At 39.3% G+C, this 20,872-nt stretch overlaps 2 protein-coding genes across 3 annotated transcripts; one reads left to right on the top strand and one right to left on the bottom strand.

Moving 5' to 3' along the window:
- Window positions 1-538: 538 nt before the first annotated feature.
- tmub2 (transmembrane and ubiquitin-like domain containing 2) lies at window positions 539-5,425 on the top strand. The gene is made up of 3 exons (XM_089018185.1): window positions 539-849; window positions 1,676-2,211; window positions 3,729-5,425. Exons 2-3 carry the CDS (start codon window positions 1,685-1,687, stop codon window positions 4,114-4,116), a joined length of 915 nt encoding a protein of 304 aa, XP_088874311.1. The 5' UTR covers window positions 539-849; window positions 1,676-1,684; the 3' UTR covers window positions 4,117-5,425.
- A 132-nt stretch (window positions 5,426-5,557) lies between these two features.
- atxn7l3a (ataxin 7 like 3a) lies at window positions 5,558-20,842 on the bottom strand. Of its 2 annotated transcripts, XM_089018182.1 has the most exons (14): window positions 20,131-20,842; window positions 19,785-19,833; window positions 18,542-18,650; window positions 18,340-18,472; window positions 17,108-17,279; window positions 16,099-16,202; window positions 15,986-16,008; window positions 15,864-15,909; window positions 15,043-15,080; window positions 14,855-14,929; window positions 14,642-14,685; window positions 12,624-12,695; window positions 10,866-11,014; window positions 5,558-10,533 (listed from the first exon to the last, which is right to left on the bottom strand). In XM_089018182.1, the coding sequence occupies exons 3-14, from the start codon at window positions 18,590-18,592 to the stop codon at window positions 10,298-10,300; spliced, it is 1,143 nt and encodes a 380-aa protein (XP_088874308.1). In that variant the 5' UTR covers window positions 18,593-18,650; window positions 19,785-19,833; window positions 20,131-20,842; the 3' UTR covers window positions 5,558-10,297. The 2 variants fall into 2 exon arrangements, with proteins under 2 accessions (XP_088874308.1, XP_088874309.1); XM_089018183.1 differs by lacking the exon at window positions 12,624-12,695 and having other exon boundaries at window positions 20,131-20,839.
- Window positions 20,843-20,872: the final 30 nt, after the last annotated feature.

Genomic DNA, 20,872 nt, shown 5'->3' with positions numbered 1-20,872 from the left:
GTGCCAGGGAGCGAAACCAATATCAAATGTGGTACATTTTTAAGATGTACTCCCCATATTTACACAGATCCTGACCTCACATACACATCGAAAATACGTTTTTAAAAATAGCTTGTGGTCAAGGAGGGTCATTGTGGCTAATGCAAATGGTTTGTTATACAGGATAAACTGCCAACACACACATTTTAGTTCAAACACCAAGTCACACTGCTGAAAGGCACATATCAACGACACAAAGAGCCCAGTAGTTACTGCTTTTAAAAACATCTAATTATTTTAAATTGTATTATGACGTTTTTATAAAATGCTTCTTTATACGCGATGTGGTGTTTTATAACATAAATAATAAACTGGAACAGATTAATTTGTGATTTCTTTTTAGGGTTCGTGGGGCGTTATCTTGTTTTTAGATAGATTAAACTACATGAAAATAACAAATATAAGATTTCAAGGTGAAATAAATAAGATTGTGGAAAAATACGAGCACGAGTCAGGCTGGTGACGTCCCTCCTCTCTTCCGCCTGTGTGCCTCCTGTTTTGAGGAAGTAGCCGATTGCTAGCTTTTAGCATCGAGGAAGTTCGTCAGCTAACATGTTCTAATTGCACCTCTAATCGATAAGACATTATCTAGTTCCCCATAATGGAGTTGAACGACGCCAAGCGAGTTGCAATAGGGGATTAGACGTGGAAATGGAATCGCGAAAAGAGAGCCAAGAGCTCTTCCTCTTTATTTAGCTTGAGTTAGCTCGCGAGGCTAACATCGCCTCTTGTTGCCATGAATTGACACATTAACGGCAGTCACAAGGTTACTTATTTGTTTGCTAATTAATCTGCGATACAACACTCAAGGTACGTTAATTTATTTCATTATGATAACAACTTGACCTGTTAAGTATGCAGTGCATTAAATGTGACGTCAACATATCGGTCGTCTTTTGACGTGTGACCTACTTCCGGTTTTGACTTTGCCTCATTTATATCTTAACGCCTTTTTATAATAATAATAAAATAATAATACATTTTATTTCCAAGCGCATTTCAAAACTCAAGGTCACTTTACAGTCACAGGATACGTTTTTCTGTGGGTGAGCAGCGGCAGCCACACGCGCCAGCGTTCACTCAACCCGTAAGTAACTTAAACAGGAAGCTAACTATCTAGCGAGCGAGCTAGCTAATAGATAGTAACATTTTATGCCGTTAAAGTTGGCAATTACAAAAACTGGCTGATACCACGAACATTTTGTAACATTACACTACAGGCACATCAATATTACATATTTTGACGCAAAAACTCTAGATTCAATGAAAATAATGTTTTTGTGTGTGTATGTATGTAGATGGTTATAGCTATCTAGCTATCTCTTAGCTTGCTAGCTTTCTATATTTTAGTTACGTATTATTATTACTATTATTATTATTATTATTATCTACCTGTTAGCCAGCTAGCTAGCTTTGTATCTATTTGAGTTACTTCCGGGTTGAGTGAACGCTGACGTGTGTGGATGCCGCTGCTCACCCGGGGTAAAACTTATCCTGTGACTGTAAAGTTGAAATCCTGTGACTTGAGAGTTTTGAAAGGCGCCTATAAATGAAATGTATTATTATTATTATTAATTAGTATTATTATTATTATTATAGACTGATAGCTATATATTTAAAAATACCATATGTGCAGGTCAAAGGAATGGCAGTGTGCGCACTGACCATGTTGGACGGGATGGGTGGCGAAGCCACAGCGGCGGGTGGCGTCCTGCTGATAGCCCTGGCGTTGGTGTTGGCCTGGCTCTCAACGCACGTGGCAGAGCGCGGGGACCACATCCTGGGCACAATCCTGACGGCAGGTACCCACGCATCTTTTATCGGCGTGGGCGGCGAGGCGGGCGGCGACGTCCAGGTTGACGCTTCCGAGCAGACAGGCGCCGTCTCTCCCTCGGCGGAGAACAAGCCTGACGACGGTGAGGGGGATGAGGGGGCTTTGCCCGATGATACTGATCTTTTACTGGACATTCAAAGCAAAGCACCCCCGGGGGGAAGAATTCATGCTTCGGACGAGGAGGAAGATGAGGACTACGGCGAAGACGGAGAAAGAGAGCAGGGATGTAAAAAGGCGTTGTCTGCCGTGCCGTCTTTTTGTGTGCGACTCAAGTTTTTAAACGACACTGAAGAAGTGGCCGTCGTCAAGCCTCACCATACTGTGGATCAACTCAAAAGGTTCGGCCGAGCACGTTTCGCCATAACAACTACATGTCATACCTGTCAACTTTTACATTTTCCCCGTATTTTATATTTTTTTTTTATCATTTCAAAAAATCGATTAGAGGGTTTCTTCAGCCGTCATCTGTACTTCTTTAAAGTTGTCGGACGTTTCGCTTCTTATTCAAGAGACTTCGTCAGCAAACTAAATTTTTTTGCTGGTAGTTTTGGCCCTATATATATATATATATATCCCTACCGTCCAGACGTGGCAGTGCCAGACTCTGCTATGATTGGTCCTTGCTCTCAGGTTGGGGGGGGGGAGCACTCACAAAGTGTGTTTACCCTCAGTGGTCTTTTAACAAATGTCAAAAGAAAAGAATAGGGAATGAAACCAAAAATTCTGAAGATACAAAAAGGCGAGGAGTAGCAGTAGCTTACATTGCAGGAAAATTACAAGTCCTTTGGCAACACAAAATTCTACTTATTTCAATCCGATAAACACTTTCAGGCAAAAATTAGTGCATCCAAAAGCGAAAGCCAGGCAGCAAAAGCCAGGGAGCCAGCTACCTAGCTAGCTAGGTAGCTGGCTACCTAGATAGATATCTATTCGCTATCTAACCAGCTAGCTGGCTACCTAGCTAGCTAGCTATTTGCTATCTAACTATCTAGCTGGCTATCTATTAGTTATCTTTTAGCTAGCTAGCTAGCTTTCTACCTATTTGAGTTATTCCGGGTTGAGTGAACTGCGAACTGAAGTGAGTGAACTGAAGAGTGGCTGCCGCTGCTCAGCCGCAGAATAACTGATCCTGTGACCTTGAGTTTTGAAAGCCAGCTACCTACCTAGCTATCTATTTGCTATCTAACCAGCTAGCTGGCTAGCTATCTATTTGCTATCTAACTAGCTAGATGGCTACCTAGCTAGCTATCTATTCGCTATCTAACTATCCAGATAGCTATCTATTAGTTATCTATTAGCTAGCTAGCTAACTTTCTATCTATTTGAGTTATTCCGGGTTGAGTGAACGCTGGCGCGTGTGGCTGCCGCTGCTCACCCGCAGAAAAACTGATCCTGTGACTGTAAAGTGACCTTGGGAGTTTTGAAAGCCAGCTACCTAGATAGCTAGCTAGCTGGCTACCAAGCTAGCTATTTGCTATCTAACTAGCTAGATGGCTACCTAGCTAGCAATCTATTTGCTATCTAACTAGATAGCTAGTTTTGCTAACTATTTGCTAACTATCTAGCTAGCAATCTATTATTTATGTATTAGCTAGCTAGCTAACTTTATATATACTTGTGGAAGGGAAAAAACATTGCCAGAGGCCATGGCCAGCGCTTTATCGGCACCCAAGCATGCAAAAACAAAACCTGGACGAATTCAGGAATGGCTTTCTATGTCATATTTTCAATTTGCGAATACATTCGTGAACGGCAGTGAATGAGTTAATTTGTGAGCAGCAAATGGAAAATGTACATGCTTCGTGTCTTAACATAGCAATGCTGAAACGTACCTTGTGAATTTCTCCTTGTTCAGTAAGTACTTCTCCGGGCGTGAACATCAGATCAAGCTGATCTATCAAGGCCAACTCCTCCAGGACTCCAAGAGGACTCTGCTGTCCCTCAACGTGACTCACAACAGCGTCATCCACTGCCACGTCTCGCAGGCCCCGCAAGACGGCACGCCAGAAGCGGGCTCGGACGGTTCCCCCCAAGGGACGGCCGATGTCTCCGGGGGTCTGCGAGCGGCGGGCGTGGCCGTTAGCACGGGTAGCCTGGTGGTGCCCGTGTTCGTGGTGATCCTGGCTGTTGTTTGGTACTTCCGCATCAATTACCGCCAGTTCTTCACCGTGCCCGCCACCATCTCCCTGGTGGGTGTCACCATCTTCTTCAGTTTCCTCATCTTTGGCATGCACAGCCGCTGAAGAAACTCATTAGCATATGACATTTACGCAAACTCCACCAAGGCTTTGAAACGCCCATACAGTGATACATCGGTTTGCGAACCCCTTTGGCTTACGAACTTTTCGAACGTTACATTTATGAAAATTTTACCTTGGCGTACAAACTTTTTTTCATACACGGGGCTGCCTCAATGAGTGATGTGTCGTTCGCAAACGAGCCCGTTTTTCTAACAACAAAATGGCAGCCGACTTTTTTTGTCCTCCATTCTTCGGTAATGCCACGTGATTTGTCAAGAACGCAGCAGTGAGGAGGGGTGGTTTAAACATTAAAGAGACAGGCAGACAACAGTGAGGGACTTTCAACTTTGATAGTTCAAAGGCAGAGTGTAGACTGCAAGGTTAAAATATCCCATCAATCAGGCTCCACAAACAACCCGCACAAGCCATCTGTACACTTGATACTGTAAAGTGGCCTTGAGAGTTTTGAATGGTGCTTATAAATGAAATGTATTATTATTGATAAAAAAGCTATCAACCCGGCTAAACAGAACATAATTGATGAGGAACAAGGTAAAATTATCGCAGAGAAAGCATCTACAAGGGATCATCCCTCAAGATGGTGAAAGAAGAAGGTTACATTCCTCATCAAGTGTTTAATGCTGAGGAAACCGGCCACTCCATTCCATCAAGCCATCAACGACCATCACAAAGGTAAATAAAACGACTTTATTATACAGTACCGTTTATTTTTTTAATTATAATACCATAGCACATTTATTTTACATAAAATAAGGTATATTTGTGTAGTTTTAAGGCTTACAAAAATAGGAAGTAGAAAATTATGTTTTATGGGGACCTGGGAACAGATTATTCTCATTTTAATGGTTTCCTATGGGAAATTAATTTTTGGGATACACACATTTCGCCTTACACACACTGTCTGGAAAACCAATTAAGTTCGTAAGCCAAGGTATCACTGTATGTGAATCTTCCACATGCTGAAAACCAAAGAAAAGAAAAAGCAAATCAGTCCACCCACCTGCGTTTGTCATGCTTTTCTCCTCGGCTGCACCTTTCTTTGCCATAAAACATCACCGGGACTTGGTCGGACGCTTTTTTTTTTGTTGCTAATCCTGCTAACATGCTAACAAAAGACAAATCTCCTTGCAGGAGGATAAACACGAAAACAAAATAAGAGAATACATTTGTGATGAAGCTTTCTTTTTGGCTCTCCGCTGTGTTTCCTTGTCAATTATTCAACTTTATTTTTTTTATGTGTAGAGATTACTTTAAAAGCGGAAATACTGTATTGTGATAGTAGATCAGGCCTGGTGTCTTTTGTGTACAATATTGTGTATTTAGTGTAAATACAATGAATAAAAGAAACAAATGAATGTGGCACTTAGGAGAAAATAAAAATCTTTGAAGTGTTCCTCCAATTAAATACATTGAGAGAAAAAAACACATTTCCCACTTTTATTTACAAACATCAGTAACGCAGGGCAGCGCTTGTAAAATACTTTTTGGGGTGTTTTTTTTTTTTTTACACGTCTTGATATTTAGAGCTCACGTCACAAAAAAAAGACCACTTTACAAAACTTCACAGGACTATAAAAATAGACAGAATGAAATTTCAAATTATGTGAGTTTAACCATGTCCGTCATCACCATTACAGTTAAATGTGCAAATACAAGGTGTGTATGCGTGTGTGTATGTATAAAGCACGCCATGTATGATACCGTGTCACATGTGACCATTTCGATCCTTTACATTAAAGAATTCAGTCGTCATGATTTTGACAAAACGCAAAATAAATGCTAATAAGTATAAAAAAAGTAGCATATTTCCCAAAATGGCGGCCAGTGACAACACTATTGCGCAAACATGTCAGCCATTTTGGGAACCGTGTCTTTTGGAAGAAGGCCTTGAACTTTTGGGTGAGATGTATAAATGTAATTTTTTTTGCGCCATTTGTTAGAGAAATGTATGTCTTTGATTCTTTACATTGAAAATTTGGTCATCATGATCTTGACAAAACTCCAAATATACGTTCACAAGTATTTTAAAAAAACGTAGCATATTTCCAAAATGGCGGCCAGTGACAACACTATTGCACAATCATGTCAGCCATTTTGGGAACAGCGTCTTTTGGAAGAAGGTCTTAAACTTTGGGATGAGATGTCTAAATGTACATTTTTTTGTGGCATTTGTTAGAGAAATGTATGTCTTTGATTCTTTACATAAAAAATTTGGTCATCATGATCTTGACAAAACTCAAAATATATATTCACAAATATGGAAAAAAGCATCATATTTCCCAAAATGGCGGCCAGTGATAACACTATTGCGCAAACATGTCAGCCATTTTGGGAACCGTGTCTTTTGAAAGAAGGCCTTGAACTTTTGGGTGAGATGTATAAATGTAATTTTTTTTGCGCTATTTGTTAGAGAAATGTATGTCTTTGATTCTTTACATTAATAATTTGGTCATCATGATCTTGACAAAACTCAAAATAAATATTCACAAGTATTTAAAAAAAAAAACGTAGCATATTTCCCAAAATGGCGGCCAGTGACAACACTATTGCACAATCATGTCAGCCATTTTGGGAACAGCGTCTTTTGGAAGAAGGTCTTAAACTTTGGGATGAGATGTCTAAATTTACATTTTTTTGTGGCATTTGTTAGAGAAATGTATGTCTTTGATTCTTTACATAAAAAAATTTGGTCATCATGATCTTGACAAAACTCAAAATATATATTCACAAATATGGAAAAAAGCATCATATTTCCCAAAATGGCGGCCAGTGATAACAGTACTGCGCGAACATGTCAGCCATTTTGGGAACAGTCTTTTGGAAGAAGGCCTTGAACATTTGGGTGAGATGTATAAATGTAATTTTTTTGCGCCATTTGTTAGAGAAATGTATGTCTTTGATTCTTTACATTAAAAATGTGGTCCTCATGATCTTGACAAAACTCCAAATATATGTTTACAAGTATAAAAAAAAGTAGCATATTTCTAAAATGGCGGCCAGTGACAACCCTAGTGACAATCATGTCAGCCATTTTGGGAACAGCGTTTTTTTTGGAGGAAGCCCTTAAACTTTGGGATGAGATGTATAAATTTAGATTTTTCAGTACAGTACAGGCATTCGTGTCTTTGTGGCTACGGCGTTTACTGCCAGGATAGATTTCGACAGGCTATTATTTAAAAAAAAAAAAACGGTATACACCAGTCGCACTTCACCTGGAATACACAACACAATATAGAGCAGAGGAATGTGAATCTGTGTGTGTGTGTGTGTGTAGTTGTTAGTGCACCTGAACGCATCATCCCGACACTTTCTGTCAAGTTGGCAGCGACCAAGGAAGGGTGGAAGAGGGGTGTCCTTCAGGTGTCTAGTTCAAGTCATCGTAGATACTGGAAATAGAAGGAGCGGGAAGTTTGGGCCGCTTTTTCTTGGCAGGTAAGCTAACGTTACTCTGCGAGACGCCGCCATTGCTGCCGCTTGTTAGATTTCCACTTGTTCCTTCGCCGCTGACTCCTCCTCCAACACCTGCAACTGGTGTGCTGTTCAATACCAGTGAGGTTCGCTTTTTCTTCTTGGGCCTGCGAGGGTCCGAATGGTTGGTGTTTTATGGGGACCTGGGAACAGATTATTCTCATTTTAATGGTTTCCTATGGGAAATTAATTTTTGGGATACACACATTTCGCCTTACACACACTGTCTGGAAAACCAATTAAGTTCGTAAGCCAAGGTATCACTGTATGTGAATCTTCCACATGCTGAAAACCAAAGAAAAGAAAAAGCAAATCAGTCCACCCACCTGCGTTTGTCATGCTTTTCTCCTCGGCTGCACCTTTCTTTGCCATAAAACATCACCGGGACTTGGTCGGACGCTTTTTTTTTTTGTTGCTAATCCTGCTAACATGCTAACAAAAGACAAATCTCCTTGCAGGAGGATAAACACGAAAACAAAATAAGAGAATACATTTGTGATGAAGCTTTCTTTTTGGCTCTCCGCTGTGTTTCCTTGTCAATTATTCAACTTTATTTTTTTTATGTGTAGAGATTAATTTAAAAGCGGAAATACTGTATTGTGATAGTAGATCAGGCCTGGTGTCTTTTGTGTACAATATTGTGTATTTAGTGTAAATACAATGAATAAAAGAAACAAATGAATGTGGCACTTAGGAGAAAATAAAAATCTTTGAAGTGTTCCTCCAATTAAATACATTGAGAGAAAAAAACACATTTCCCACTTTTATTTACAAACATCAGTAACGCAGGGCAGCGCTTGTAAAATACTTTTTGGGGTGTTTGTTTTACACGTCTTGATATTTAGAGCTCACGTCACAAAAAAAAGACCACTTTACAAAACTTCACAGGACTATAAAAATAGACAGAATGAAATTTCAAATTATGTGAGTTTAACCATGTCCGTCATCACCATTACAGTTAAATGTGCAAATACAAGGTGTGTATGCGTGTGTGTATGTATAAAGCACGCCATGTATGATACCGTGTCACATGTGACCATTTCGATCCTTTACATTAAAGAATTCAGTCGTCATGATTTTGACAAAACGCAAAATAAATGCTAATAAATATAAAAAAAGTAGCATATTTCCCAAAATGGCAGCCAGTGATAACAGTACTGCGCAAACATGTCAGCCATTTTGGGAACCGTGTCTTTTGAAAGAAGGCCTTGAACTTTTGGGTGAGATGTATAAATGTAATTTTTTTTGCGCTATTTGTTAGAGAAATGTATGTCTTTGATTCTTTACATTAAAAATTTGGTCATCATGATCTTGACAAAACTCCAAATATACGTTCACAAGTATTTTAAAAAAACGTAGCATATTTCCAAAATGGCGGCCAGTGACAACACTATTGCACAATCATGTCAGCCATTTTGGGAACAGCGTCTTTTGGAAGAAGGTCTTAAACTTTGGGATGAGATGTCTAAATTTACATTTTTTTGTGGCATTTGTTAGAGAAATGTATGTCTTTGATTCTTTACATAAAAAATTTGGTCATCATGATCTTGACAAAACTCAAAATATATATTCACAAATATGGAAAAAAGCATCACATTTCCCAAAATGGCGGCCAGTGATAACAGTACTGCGCAAACATGTCAGCCATTTTGGGAACAGTGTCTTTTGGAAGAAGGCCTTGAACTTTTGGGTGAGATGTATAAATGTAATTTTTTTTGCGCCATTTGTTAGAGAAATGTATGTCTTTGATTCTTTACATTAAAAATTTGGTCATCATGATCTTGACAAAACTCCAAATATACGTTCACAAGTATTTTAAAAAAAACGTAGCATATTTCCAAAATGGCGGCCAGTGACAACACTATTGCACAATCATGTCAGCCATTTTGGGAACAGCGTCTTTTGGAAGAAGGTCTTAAACTTTGAGATGAGATGTCTAAATTTACATTTTTTTTGTGGCATTTGTTAGAGAAATGTATGTCTTTAATTCTTTACATAAAAAATGTGGTCATCATGATCTTGACAAAACTCAAAATATATATTCACAAATATGGAAAAAAGCATCATATTTCCCAAAATGGCGGCCAGTGATAACAGTACTGCGCAAACATGTCAGCCATTTTGGGAACAGTCTTTTGGAAGAAGGCCTTGAACTTTTGGGTGAGATGTATAAATGTAATTTTTTTTGCGCTATTTGTTAGAGAAATGTATGTCTTTGATTCTTTACATTAAAAATGTGGTCCTCATGATCTTGACAAAACTCCAAATATATGTTTACAAGTATAAAAAAAAAGTAGCATATTTCTAAAATGGCGGCCAGTGACAACCCTAGTGACAACTCTATTGTGCAATCATGTCAGCCATTTTGGGAACAGCGTTTTTTTTGGAGGAAGCCCTTAAACTTTGGGATGAGATGTATAAATTTAGATTTTTCAGTACAGTACAGGCATTCGTGTCTTTGTGGCTACGGCGTTTACTGCCAGGATAGATTTCGACAGGCCATTATTTAAAAAAAAAAACGGTATACACCAGTCGCACTTCACCTGGAATACACAACACAATATAGAGCAGAGGAATGTGAATCTGTGTGTGTGTGTGTGTGTAGTTGTTAGTGCACCTGAACGCATCATCCCGACACTTTCTGTCAAGTTGGCAGCGACCAAGGAAGGGTGGAAGAGGGGTGTCCTTCAGGTGTCTAGTTCAAGTCATCGTAGATACTGGAAATAGAAGGAGCGGGAAGTTTGGGCCGCTTTTTCTTGGCAGGTAAGCTAACGTTACTCTGCGAGACGCCGCCATTGCTGCCGCTTGTTAGATTTCCACTTGTTCCTTCGCCGCTGACTCCTCCTCCAACACCTGCAACTGGTGTGCTGTTCAATACCAGTGAGGTTCGCTTTTTCTTCTTGGGCCTGCGAGGGTCCGAATGGTTGGTGCCTGTGTGGAGAGATGGAAGGAATTAGTGATGGGAATTCCGGCTCTTTCTTTTGGCTAATAATAATAATAATAATAAATGTCATTTATAAGTACCTTTCAAGAAAGTGCTAGATATTGAATGTCTTTGTGTTGTAATATTTGTTTTTTTGTTGTTGTTTTGACTTCTAGCAGTTTCTTTATTTTGTTTTTCTACTTCTTCCTTTCCTTTCCTAACTTTGCTGCTGTGAAATGTAAATGTATCCACTGCGAGACTAATAAAGGCTAATCCAATCCAAATATCATAAACAATAAAAATAAAATAAGTATCTAAAAAGGCCTTAGTCGCAACTTACTAGCTCTGGATGAGGCGGAGTCGGTGGGTGAAATCTCCGGCGAGTCTTCCCACTGTAGGCGGCTGATGAGATTCTGGGCCCCGCTGCCGTCCCCTTGAAGCTCAAAAATGTCGCCTTCCATCGTGGCGTCGGCGTCAGGTAGGGATGACCTGGTGGCCAAGGAAAAGTCACACCAGGTCACTTCCTGGTATGGACTCACACTCAAACCACCACTTCTGATCTTTGGGAAATAAACTAAGTACGTATATCCTTTCTTGAATCCTAATTTTGGTGGTATTTTCTTGTTCTCTACAACGCTGACTGGTTCAGAGAAATCATACGGTTGTCAACATTGAGGTGGCCATTGTGAGCTAGCAAGGCCTTGTCAGAGCAAATGACTGTACAGAACTACAACACCCACTCACACACTAGTCCAACACAAACGCTTTGTGGCTTTCATACACACACACACACACACACACACACACACACACACACACACACACACACACACACACACACACACACACACACACACACACACACACACACACACACATTCCTGTTTCAAAGCTTTTGTGAGGTCCGGATAACTCCAGATAAGGAGTGAGGACCACCGTTGCTGCTAAGTTTAGAGAAGAACGAGTGTTACATTTGAACACTAAATGTCACCCCATTTCTCACTTCAACTTCTTTAAAAACAAAGAAATAAAAAGTGGACTTGAAACTGAAATAACAGCAGGAGTGAGGACTCTGCATGGGTACATTCAAAGTCCTCACCCTTGTAGTGAATTTGGTTAAAATATTGTTTTAATTTTTGTGGTATGAACTTTTTCCTCATTAACCACGCACCCACACACATGGATAAACACACACAGTGAGTAAAAAGTATGTGTATCCAAGGGAAATGAAAATAGACACAAAAAAATCATTTTGGGTGAATTTGTGAGGACCTCTCTGAAACTTTAACAGATGCATATATAGACCCTCTAGGACGGGGTGTCAAACCCATTTCATATCGTGGGCCACATATGGCCTCGGTAGATGTCAAGTGGCCGGACCATTAAAATTATACCATACATGCTATAAATAACCAAAATACAGAAACGTGTTGAAAACACACCAAGCACAAAGGTTTCCCACGCATCTCTGTAAAAAAAAATGATGTAGTCCATTTTTCATTGAAAATTCTTCACTCCTTATCTACTTTTCTCCGCGGTTGAAAGAGCACCACTCGGCCATTAGTGGACAATCCTTGAATTGCACCTCATTAAAAATATGAATTCCGTGTCGTTCGTGCATTTTTTTTTTTCACTTTTAAATTATCCTATGGGCCTGATCAAACCTCCTTGGGGGCCGCTTCTGGCCCGCGGGCCATATGTTTGACGTTACTGCTCGAGAAGCCTTGACAATGAAAAAACTGTGAGGACCGGCCAAAAGTCCTCACTACATATGGTATAAAATGTTAGCGGTCCTCACAAGACTAGTCATACAAACACATACACAAACACAACGGAATGCCTCCTGTGGTCATTATCAAATCAAATTGTCCTTAAAGCTGTAAAAAATAAAATCAAAGTGTCCTTAAAGCTGTAAAAATATAAAATCAGTGTCCTTAAAGCTGTAAAAAATAAAATCAAAGTGTCCTGAAAGCTGAAAAAAGCCATTCATACAAAAATCAAACACACGTGTAAGAGATGGGAGTGTGGGGGGGGGGTGTTAAGGATGGGATTGAGGAAGGGGTTGAGGAGTGGGGTGGGTGGGAGGGGACACACTCACGCGGACGGCCCCAGGAGGAACACCCTGACGCTCCTCCTCTGCTCGTCCGTGTGCTGAGGACATCGTTGAGACCTGGTGGGCGGGACACAAGGTGGCGTTACACATCCCTTGACCGACTTGACGCACCAGCCTCGATGCAGGGAGACCCTTTCACCGTAATTTGTTGTCTTTCACACAGAGATGAGTGAAAAGTGATGAATCGGTTAGCCAAATAGGTGTTGATCAAAAATGTGGCTTCCTAACTTTCCAAAAAGGGGGATTTGTTTTATTTTGAAATTGAAAAAGCCACTTTCAAATGTGTCATTGCAAAATGCATTGGCACTGTGCAAAAGCGGGTCTTCAGTCAGTCATTTTGCAGGGTCTCTGTATGAAAGACATTGGCATACCTGTCAACCGGCCATATTTTGCAGGATTGTGTACGATTTTTGCTCATTTTCAGATGTGTACAGCACACAAAAAAAGTTTGTACGGAAAAACGCAAAAATTGTTAAATATATTTTTGAGATATTTTGGATTCCGTTTTCATCATTAAATATGAGCAATAATGTTAATTAAAACAAATATCGCGACTCGTAAAAAGCGAATTCGACCACAGAGAAAACAAGTCCGTGCGAAAAGTCTCGAGAAGAAACAAAACTTACGAGAAGACAAGTTCCCGTCAAGTGGAATTTAATTTTGAAATCAGTTAAATTAGACATTTTACTGTGCTTTTTTGCCGTAATATCATTCATATTTTTTTTATAAACAATATACAGTGATACCTCGGTTTACTAACCCCATGGCTTTCGAACTTTTCGGTTTACGAACGTTAAATGTCTGAAAATTTTACCTTGGCATACAAACTTTTTTTCATTCACGGCGCTGCCTTAATGAGTGATGTGTCGTTCGCTTACGAGCCCGTTCTAACAACAAAATGGCAGCCGACTGTTTTTGTCCTCTATTCCCCGCCCCCTGTCTTCAGTTAAAGCCACTTGATTGGTCAAGAACGCAGCAGTGAGCGGGGTGGTTTAAACATTAAAGAGACAGGCGCACGACAGTGAGAGTTTCAATTTTGATAGTTCAAAGGCAGAGTGTAGACTGCAAGGTTAAAATATCCCATCAATCAAGCTCCACAAACAACCCGCACAAGCCATCTGTACACTTGATGCAAAAAGCTATCAACCCAGCTGAACAGAACACAATTGATGAGGAACAAGGTAAAATTATCGCGGAGAAAGCTTCTAGAAGGGATCATTCCTCAAGATGGTGAAAGAAGAAGGCTACGTTCCTCATCAAGTGTGTCATGCTGATGAAACCGGCCACTCCCTTTCATCACTTTGCTGCTGTGAAATGTAAATTTCTCCACTGTGAGACTAATAAAGGCAAATCCAATCCAATCCAATCCCTTCCATCAAGCTATCAACCATCACAAAGGTAAATAAAACCACTTTATTATACAGTACAGTTTATTTCTTTAATTATAATACCATAGCAAATTTATTATACATAAAATAAGGTATATTGTGTGTAGTTTTTAGGCTTAGAAAATTAGAAAATTATGTTTTACGGGGACCTGGGAACGGATTGTTCACATTTTAATGTTTTCCTATGGGAAATTAATTCTTGGGATACACACTTTTTGCCTTACACACTCTGTCTGGGAACCAATTAAGTTTGTAAGCTAAGGTATCGCTGTATTACACACGCATATGTTTTTTTTCTTCAGTAAGTAAGGAAAAATTGAGCCGTAACTAAGATCACAGTGTTTCGCAGGTTGACAGGTATGCACTGGTGACGGATCATCTGCTAAAGAGCTACGTGCGTGCAAGTGGATGGCTCGCCGCCCCTCCCGCCAACTTGTGTTCAACCTTTCAGTCAGACTTTCAACCACCATTTCAAGGAGACGCCGATGAAAATGAAAGTCGTCATGCATTTTCGCTTTCATTTCAGCGGCGAATAAAGTGATAAGGGGGAAACCTCGTAGGGTAAAAGACAGACAGCATCACGTGACGGCAGGGTGCGTTGTGCGTGTTCCATACCTGGTGCACATCTTCTTGGTGTGCTCGGAGATCACCCCACATTGCTGCACAAACACACACAACTTGAGCAAAGCATCCATCAACCGAGTATGGATTCCACCGACAGCTAGTTTTGTTTGTATCGCGGTTGAATTTTCCATCTGAACAAGCAAGCTTTTATTATGGGATACATTGTGGAGGGCGAAGAAAGATAAAAACGACGGGTTTTCTCACCGTGGTTAGAAGAGACCTGACTTCCTCGGGCCCCAAAGATTCGTAACTGATCCCGGCGTTGTTGTAGTTGTTGTACTGAAATAAGACACAAAAGGGAGCTTATCATCTCTGACACAGTTGTGTAAACTTTCGAGTTAAGCCTGACTGGTGGTGGTGGTGGTGTGAGGATGGAGGGGGCGGGGGGTCACCTTGAAAGCTTCGGAAGAGACGCCGCTGCTCAGGTCACCTGAAACACAAAGCAAGTAAATCAAAAGGAAATATTTTTGATAACTCTACGGGGATTATGATGGGTGACTTTTATTTATTTATTTATTTATGTAGGTATTTATTTGTTTATGCATCTCTTAATTCATTTAGGTATGTATTCATTTATTTATTTATTTATTTATTTATTCATGTATTTATATTATTTATGCATTTTTATTGTTGTATGTATTTATTTATCCATTTATTTATTTGTATTCATATATTCATTTATTTATTCATTTATTGGTTTATATATATTATTTATTTTTGCATCGACCTATTAATTCATTTTTTTTATTTGTATGTTTATTTATAAAGTTATTATTTGTCTATTTATTTCTTTATTTATTGATGTGTGTATCTATCAATTCCTTTATGTATATATTTATCTATTTATTTATGTATTGTTCTATTTATTTATGTATTTATTTATTTATTTGTGTATTTATGTATTTATGCATCTACTAATGTATGTATTTATTTATCTATTTATTTACTTTTACATTTATTTATGTATATGTGTGTTTGTGTATTTATGTATGTATTTATTTAAATACAATTAAAATAATAATAATAATAATAATAATAACGACTGAGAGCTTACACAGATGAAATAATAATAATAATAATAATAATAATAATAATAATAATAATAATACATTTCATTCACATTTCAAAACTCTCCAGGACACTTTAGTCACAGGATAAGTGTTTCTCGCTGATCGGTCTAAAAAATAAAATAAAAAAAAGAATCATCCCTCACCATTTTTGTGCTTTAGAGATTTGGATCGTCGAGGTGAATTCTGATTCTGCACAGATGAAAAAACAGAGTTACATAAGAGCACACAACATAGTGGAAAATGCGAAGAAATGAAGGTAGAATACCTTATCTGCCTTTCTCTTCTTGGCTGCAATCGGAAAACAATAATAAATAAATAAATAACCCCAACAAAGTTAGTTACATTTGGACTTTCTTTTTTTATTTTCAGATCGCTCACATTTCTTCTCTGCACCATACGACCAGTCGTTGTCATTCAAGTCATCATTATCTTCCTGGTCGCTTTCTGACTTGCTCACGTTGTTGTTGTTGTTGCTGGCCAGTCTGTCCAAAATACAGTGATACCTCGGTTTACGAACCCCTTGGCTGACAAACTTTTCAGTTTACGAACGTTAAATTTATGAAAACTTAACCTTGGCATACGAACTATTTTTCGGGAGATACACGGAGCTGCCACAATGAGTGATGTGTCGTTCGCGAACGAGCCCGTTCTAACAAGGAAATGGCAGCCGATTGTTTTTGTCCTATATTCCCCACCCACAGTCTTCGGTTAAAGCCACGTGATTGGTCAAGAATGCAGCAGTGAGGGAAGGTGATTTAAACATTAAAGAGACAGGCAGACGACAGTGAGAGAGTTTCAACTTTGATAGTTCAAAGGCAGAGCGTAGCCTGCAAGGTTAAAATATCCCATCAATCAGGCTCCACAAACAACCCGCACAAGCCATCTGTACACTTGATGCAAAAAGCTATCAACCCAGCTAAACAGAACACAATCGATGAGGAACTAGGTAAAATTATCGCAGACAAAGCACCTACAAGGTATCATTACTCAAGATGGTGAAAGAAGAAGGCTACGTTCCTGTGTTTAATGCTGATGAAACTCCATTCCATCAAGCCACCAATAACCATCACAAAAGTCAATAAACGACTTTATTATACAGTACAGTTTATTTCTTTAATTATAATACCATAGCACATTTATTATACATAAAATAAGGTATATTTTGTGTAGTTTTACGGCTTGGAAAATTAGAAAGTAGAAAACCTGGGAACAGATTATTCTCATTTTAATGGTTTCCTCTGGGAAATTAATTTTTGGGATACACACTTTTCGCCTTATACACTCTGTCTGGGAAGCAATTAAGTTCGTAAGCCAAGGTATCACTGTATAAGATTAAAAAAAATACTTATAAATTGTGATTTGGAGGCTTGAGTTGCGTGGGACTGACCTGCGGCTGGCGATCCGGCTGCTGTTACGTCCCATGCCCAGGCACTTCTCCAAGTGCGGCGCAAAGCGGGACGCTGCGATCAATCGCTTGCAATTGGGACATTCGCACTCCTTGTTCTTCCACTGGTTGTACACCTGCCCGAAGATATCCAGTCCTGGTTGGTCCACAATTTCTGAAAAAAAAAAAAAAACAAAAAAAACAATAGAAATTAAGAATGAATTTAACTAAGTCATGAATTTATTCGGGAATTGAAAATATGACATAGAGCGCCATTCCCGAATTTGTTTGGGTTTTGTTTGTTCATGCTTGGGTGCTGATAATGTGCTGGCCATGGTCTCTGGCAATGTGTGTGGCTGCCGCTGCTCACCCGCAGAAAAGATATCCTGTAACTGTGAAGTGTTCTTGAGAGTTTTGAAAGGCACTTAAAAATGAAATGTATAATTATTCTGATTAATTTCAAGCTCATATAAGGATGCTTTGATCCTCTCCTCTTTCATCGAGAACTGCTTCATGTCATAACGAGTGTACAGCAAGCGCTGAAGAATGAATGACTGTGTCTTTGTGTTGTCATATTATTTGTTATTTCGTTTGTTCGTTTTTTTTTTAACTTCAAGATGGCACCACGAGAGTAGCTGCCTTTCAAGCAGCTCCTGTATTTTGTTTTTCTACTTCTTTCTTTCCTTTCCTCTTCATGATTTTTCTGCTGTGTTACTTGCGGGTAGAGTGAACGCTGGCGCGAATGGCTGCCGCTGCTCACCCGCACAAAATATAAAGTTCTTATCCCTTGACTGTAAAGTGTCCTTGAGAGTTTTGAAAGTCGCTTAGAAATTAAATGTACTGTATCGTTATAACTATTGTTATTACTATTGCTATTAATATTGTTACTACTATTGTTGCTACTATTGTCATTATTATTATAATTATTATAATTATTATAATTATTATAATTATTATCATTATTATCATTATTAGCATTATTATAGTGATAATAATGATAATAATAACGATGATTATGATTATTATTATTATTATTATATAACTCCAGACCCATACAATTTAGGAATTTTTTTTTCTGATGAAAGAAGATAGTCTAAAGTATTCAAGTGACAATGACAAAAACCCTGGCACTGGAGTGGACACATTTTTGCACGTGTCAGGCAGTGAATGAGTTAAAAATATAGATAAATTTAAAAAAATGGAAAGCAACTAGGCAAAGAAGTGACGATACCAACCGAATTCTTTGGCGCTCTCCGGGTCGGTGTCATCGAGAAAGAAGTAGCCATGTTTGACAGCACGATGCACTTCAAAACAAAGGCCGAGGCAGGCATCCTCAACCAGCTCAGAGTAGATATCGTGGACCAGGGCCTAACATGCATAACTGTTAAAATAAATAAATGTATATATTCACACATGCGATTATAATACTGATTGTACCTCCAGCCTGGTGTTGTCTGGGCCTGAAAGGGCCATATCCTCCATTTTCATTTGAAAATCCCTCTGATGAATCCCCTCGATGGCGTTGGAACAAAATGGCGCTGTGTACCTAGCATGTTAGCAGCAATAACAAAGACTATATAATAATAATAATACATTTCATTTATAAGCAACTTTCAAAACTCTCAAAGACACTTTACAGCACAGGTGTCAAAGTCAAGGCCCGCGGGCCAAATCCGGCCCGCCACATCATTTTTTTCGGCCCGTGAAAGCAAATCAAACTTGTTAAATTCCATGATGATTGCTAAAATCTGAGCCAAAATTTCATATTTTTGGATGTCAACCACAATAAAAGTCATTATTCTTGACTTCAGATTTGAAAACGAGTTATTCATTAATTTGCTGTGTGCTCTATATGTAATATTTGAAGGGTTCCCCAAATTCATAACGGCCCTCGAGAGGAAACCATAACTACAATGTGGCCCGCGGCAAAAAATGACTTTGACACCCCTGCTTTACAGTCATAGAATACAGTTTTTTTTCTGTGGGTGAACAGCGGCAGCCACATGCGCCAGCGTTCACTCAACCTGGAATAACTCAAATAGATGGAACGCTAGCTAGATAGCTAATAGATAGATCGCTAGATAGCTAATAGATAGATAGCCAGATAGATAGCTATTAGACAGCAAATAGATAGCCAGCTCGGTAGTCAGCTCGGTAACTGTCACGATCTGGTTGGCGACCAACGGGTGGCGCTGTCGGCCCCGCCTACAGCCGCACAGGTGTTGGTCGTTCCAATCAGTGGCAGTTACAAGTACTCCCGGCACGACCATTCCGTGTCGGGTCATTGCATTGTATGTGTTTGATGCACCCTGTCGGGTTTGTTTCATCTTGGCAGATTTTTACTCGTGGTTTTCTATGATACTTTGTACTTTTCTGTTCGGATTACTTTGATGTTTTAGATTTTGTTCCTGCTGACTTTATTTTAATACAATTTGTCAAATACAATCTCCTGCTCCTGCTCTTTTGGGACCCCCAAACACCATCACCGCCTTGCGAACCATGACAGTAGCCAGCCACATAGCCAGCTAGATAGCCAGATGGCTAACTAGATAACCAGATAAATAACATACATGTTAAGTTTCAGAAATCACTCATTCTCAAGCTAAAAAAAAGAACATTTATAGTGAATGAAAATCAACACACATGCTAGTAATATGTAGATAATACAAGTATTTCTTACCTCCAAATTAGTCACTCTTAAGATTTTAAGTGGCTTTTTTCTCTTCATCCTGTCAATAAAAAAGAAGATAGAGTTATAAAGAAATGGTCTTTATGTTTACTGGTAGGCTTGAAAATGTCACAATGTTTGAATGTTACAAATAAACCAAAAGGTTGACCGGAGCATTAGCTTCCTAGCTGGCTAATGGCTAACAACTACAGAAGCGCGTGCCACAGCAAGAATGAGCGTGCGCGCGCATTATTCTCGTCGTCAACACCAGCGGCAAGACCATCATCATCATCATCATAATCATCATAATCATCATCATCCTCAGCAGCAGCAGCATAAGATTTTGCTTTCGCTTTACCTTGTCGTGACGGAAGCGACCCGTTCCGCCTAGGCGAGAGGCGACTCGGCATGATCCTCGTCAGTCAACGCAAGTAATCATTTTCGACGTCCATATTGGTCAAGTCTCGGAGGGAAAGATGTCAAAAGTGTATCTCTCTTTGTTGATGGTGTTTGTTTTTCGCAGATATTGACGAAACAAACAAATAATCGTCTTCTGAAGCTTGACAGTCAGAAAGCGGCCATGCAGCAGGGCTCCACCAATCACAGCGCGGGATAACATTGCACTTCCGTTTACGTCATTGCACGTTCATAATTACGTAAGTGAGGATGAGCAAACTACGGAAGATCGAGAAAGATAAACATTATTTTTAAGTTTTTCGTTTATTTTGACAAAAATGCTTGCTCGCATGCTTTTAAATGATTAATGGACACATAAATAAATGTAGCGTTTGTGGTGTAATTGATAATTCGTCTGTGTAAGCTCTCACTCGTACAGGAGTGGTACATCGATGAAAAGGTTTCTTCAGCCGTCTTCTGTATTTCTTTGAAGGTGTCGGGACGTTTCGCTTCTTATTCAAGAGGCTTCTTCAGCGAACTAAAGTCTTTTACTGGTAGTAAACTGGCCTGAATGCCCCATTTGCTCTGGTATCATATCACCTCATCAGCATAACGAAGCCTATGTTGCCTAAGAACTCTGTTGTACAAACGATCCAAATTGAACCTCACCCCACCGTGCTGATTTAGTGCAGGATTTTGCTGTT

Source organism: Hippocampus bargibanti, linkage group LG17, assembly GCF_051943395.1.
Source record: "Hippocampus bargibanti isolate YZ-2025 linkage group LG17, ASM5194339v1, whole genome shotgun sequence".
NCBI lineage: Eukaryota > Metazoa > Chordata > Actinopteri > Syngnathiformes > Syngnathidae > Hippocampus > Hippocampus bargibanti.
Note: the sequence above shows the minus strand (reverse complement) of the source record. Positions and strands in the feature narration are given on the sequence as shown.